This window comes from Populus alba, chromosome 9, assembly GCF_005239225.2.
Source record: "Populus alba chromosome 9, ASM523922v2, whole genome shotgun sequence".
Classification (NCBI taxonomy): Eukaryota; Viridiplantae; Streptophyta; class Magnoliopsida; order Malpighiales; family Salicaceae; genus Populus; species Populus alba.
This window is the reverse complement of record NC_133292.1, coordinates 5,056,938-5,060,627: the sequence shown is the minus strand read 5'-3', so window position 1 is coordinate 5,060,627 and position 3,690 is coordinate 5,056,938. Positions and strand designations below refer to the sequence as shown.

Here is a 3,690-nt window from a genome sequence, read left to right as displayed (position 1 = left end):
GAGGGAAAATTGGAATGGGAGGCAGAAGCAAGCAGGCTTGTGGAGAAGAAGTTGTTTTTTCTCTGCTTCACAAATAAAATAAAATAAAACAATAAAGAGAAGGAAAGAAAGCTCTCTTTTGAGAGAAACCGTATAGGGGAAGGGAAGGGGATGACAGAAACCGAACAGGGGAAGGGGAAAGGGTTGACAGAAACTGAAACCGAACAGGGGAAGAAGAATTAGAGGAAGAGGCATGAGAATCCACCGAGACCAAGAGCAAGTTTAAAAAGGGGAACCCACCGAGACCGAGAGTTTATTCTGTTAAAAAGGGGAATTAACATAATCAAATATAAAAACGTTGATTGATTTTGCTGCCACAATTATTGCTTTATTTTGCTATATGAAAAAAAAAAATGGCTTTCTTCATATGAATAAAAAAAACTTATTTTAAGCTTTTAAAATTAAAAAAAAATATTAATAGGTTTTACTTAAAAAATATTTCATAGACTTATTTCTATATAATATGATATGACATATATATAGTTATATTTTATAAAATAAGCTATGTATAAATATAGCTTATAATAATAAAAAAAATTCATCATTATACTTTTTAGATTTTATTTTTTTATTGTAAGTGATTAAATATTTATATTAAATATTTTATATATATTAGCTAAACCTGAAAAAAAAAAATTAATTCATTAATAAATTATTTTGCAGTTCATTTTTTATAATACAAACAAATACTGGAAAGTGTTTTCCAGTTTATTTTTCATAACAGTGTCAAATATTGAAAAATACTTTTCCAGAATTCACTTTCTAAAAGGAAACAACTTTTCTGCAAACAAACGGAGCCTTATAGAATTCTTTTTATTTATAAAAAATATAAATATTGTGAAATTCAACTTCAAATTAACCTAAAATATATATTTATATTATATAAATATATTTATAGAATATTTAAATATTTCTAATGCAATATATATATATATATATATATAGAGAGAGAGAGAGAGAGAGAGAGAGAGAGAGAGAGAGCAAGCACGCAGGGAGCGATAGAGCAACGAAGAGGTGCTTAAATACTGCTAATTCTAAACTTAGACCGGATAATGCAATCCTTGAACCTCCCAATACCAATTTACAACAACTATCTAGGTCCTCGAAAAGCTGACAAGCATTCTCTCTTTAGAAACACAAGAGACCAAACGCACCGTTTCCCTACCTTGCTTCTCGCGGCCAAACATGACCTGGATCTCAAAGAGGAAGAAGATAAAGGAGTGGCGGCTGTGCCGTTGCCAGAGGGGCTACTGAGGGAGGCGATGCCCCGTCACGTGGCGGTGATAATGGATGGCAATGCGAGGTGGGCCAGGCAGCGTGGGTTTATAGCATTATCCGCTGGGCATGAAGCTGGTGCACGGTCACTTAGGGAGCTTGTGGATTTGTGTTGTGGCTGGGGGGTTAGAGTTCTCACTGTTTTTGCCTTCTCTTATGATAATTGGATTAGGCCTAAGGTCAGTAGCCTTCCCTCTCTCTTCCTTTCTGTTGGTAAGTATTTTAGTAGCGATGGAGTTCACAAATTCTTGAAGTAAAAGACTCAAACTAATTCACTTCCATGTTTCTTTACTTTAATTGTGATTGGAGTGTGTAATATAGTGCAGGTGGAGGTTGATTTCTTGATGAGTTTATTTGAAAGGATGTTGAAGTCCGAGTTGGATAATTTTATCAGGTAGCCATCTATCTGCTAGAGTTCTTTCTCTTACCACCGATCCAGTGTCTTCATTTTATTTTATTTTTGTTGTTTTCTTTCTTTGCATAAACATGGGGAATTGCTGTAAAACTCAAATGATCTTGGTATGCAATGGCAATTAGATTAGACTCTTTGGCTAATTTTAATCCCATCGGATCAGAAACCACGAAAGATGAGATTACTTGTTTGGGGACCATAATAGATGGCTAAAATTGCTGGATAAATCCCTATCAAATTTGTTGGTTTCAGAAAGTCCAAAGCATTTGCGTGTGAGACTTTTATCAAGCTTGATTCGTGGGAATATCCCTTTTCTAAATTACTTCCATCTAGACTTTCTACAATGTTTTGCTAAAAAAACATGCTTCTTTTGTATATAAATTGCTCTTGAGCGTGTCTGTGTGAGCCTTTATATATATGATCAAACCAGCATGTTTTAATGCTAACCTGATCCTAGATCCTTTCTGGTTGTCAATAGTTTACTTGATTTGAATGTTTACGAATTTGAACATCAAAATGTTAGAGAAGTCATCAAATGGTAACCAGTGGAATATTATTTCTCATGTATGGCATCAGTGCATCACTGCTGCGAAATGCGATACAATCGTGGCTATTTGAAAATATACAAACATTAAAATGTATGCAGTAGTTTGATTTATTGCCATCGCTTTTATTGGTCCTGATGCTTCTGATGCCACTCGCAGGCAGGGCGCTCGAGTCTCTACAATCGGAGACTCGTCCAGGCTCCCGGAATCTCTGAAGAAACTGATAAGTGACGTAGAGGAGAAGACGAAAGACAACTCCAGACTTCATCTTATCGTGGCAGTCAGCTACAGTGGGAAATATGATGTTACGCAGGCATGCAAAAGCATTGCTCAAAAGGTAAAGGATGGCACTGTTCAACTTGAAGACATCGATGAAAGCCTGCTTGAACAGGAACTGGAAACGAATTGTGCAGAGTATCCATGCCCTGATTTATTGATTCGAACCAGCGGAGAACATAGAACAGCAATTTCTTACTGTGGCAACTGGCCTACACTGAACTCTTCTTCGCAGAAGCTCTCTGGCCTGATTTTGGAAAAGCTGAGTTTGTAGAGGCCTTGACTTCCTACCAGCAAAGACAGAGACGCTATGGTGGACGACGTTCATAACTGCGTGCTATTTGAACTTCAAGAATTATTGACACAAATTAATGCCTTCTCTGTCAGGCAAAGCTCTGTTCGCCATTTATTTAGCCTGGGCTCTGAAGCCCAGTGTTCGAGGATAGCTGGTCGAGTATGCACCTGGTCAGAGACGTGTATGTGTGTAGCAGAGCAAGGGTATTCCTTGTATTCAATGCCCTTATATGATTCAGGGCACTGTATGCAATACTCATTGATAAAATAGAAAACTTTATTTCTGGTTTCTTCCTGTCTAAAGCTCGACGACTTCAAACCCTTTTCTTTTCTCGCGTTACTGATATAGAACCATGATTTTGGTTTTGAAATTCCTAACATTTAGTATTTCCATCTTTTTGCAGGTTAATTTTGCAGCATTTCTATATTTCTTTTTCTTTTTCTTTTACTGTTGATCGGGTTCGATTTGGATGAGTTTTAGTTAGGGTGTTCATATTAGTTAGATCAACCAAATATAAACTTACTATCGTTTATAATATAATATAAACACTGATACTATTTCCATTTCATCAATTTTCTTCTATCAATTCTCTTCTACGATTCCTTCTCATCTACTAACGAGGACGACGGATGATCATTTCAAATTTAATTTCTACATATCCAGATTATTACAACACTAATACTGGTAAGAATTTTCCTTCCCTGGCCTAGAATTAAATCTCCACCATGCCAATATTTCTTTTAAAAAAAAAAAAAAATTGAATCGATTGAGCAAGAACAGGAAATGTTTGCAGGAGAAGATGATTGGTCGGAGTCATTTACGGGCAGCAAGATCCGGGGGGTTTAATT

General features: G+C 36.1%; 1 protein-coding gene across 1 annotated transcript; it reads left to right on the top strand.

The window, feature by feature from the left end:
• Window positions 1–1,022: 1,022 nt before the first annotated feature.
• Window positions 1,023–3,130, top strand: LOC118035199 (dehydrodolichyl diphosphate synthase 2-like). Its single transcript, XM_073411309.1, is given in 4 exon segments — window positions 1,023–1,493; window positions 1,641–1,708; window positions 2,431–2,729; window positions 2,732–3,130. Coding segments are annotated over 4 exon segments (915 nt in total). The 5' UTR covers window positions 1,023–1,091; the 3' UTR covers window positions 2,878–3,130.
• Window positions 3,131–3,690: the final 560 nt, after the last annotated feature.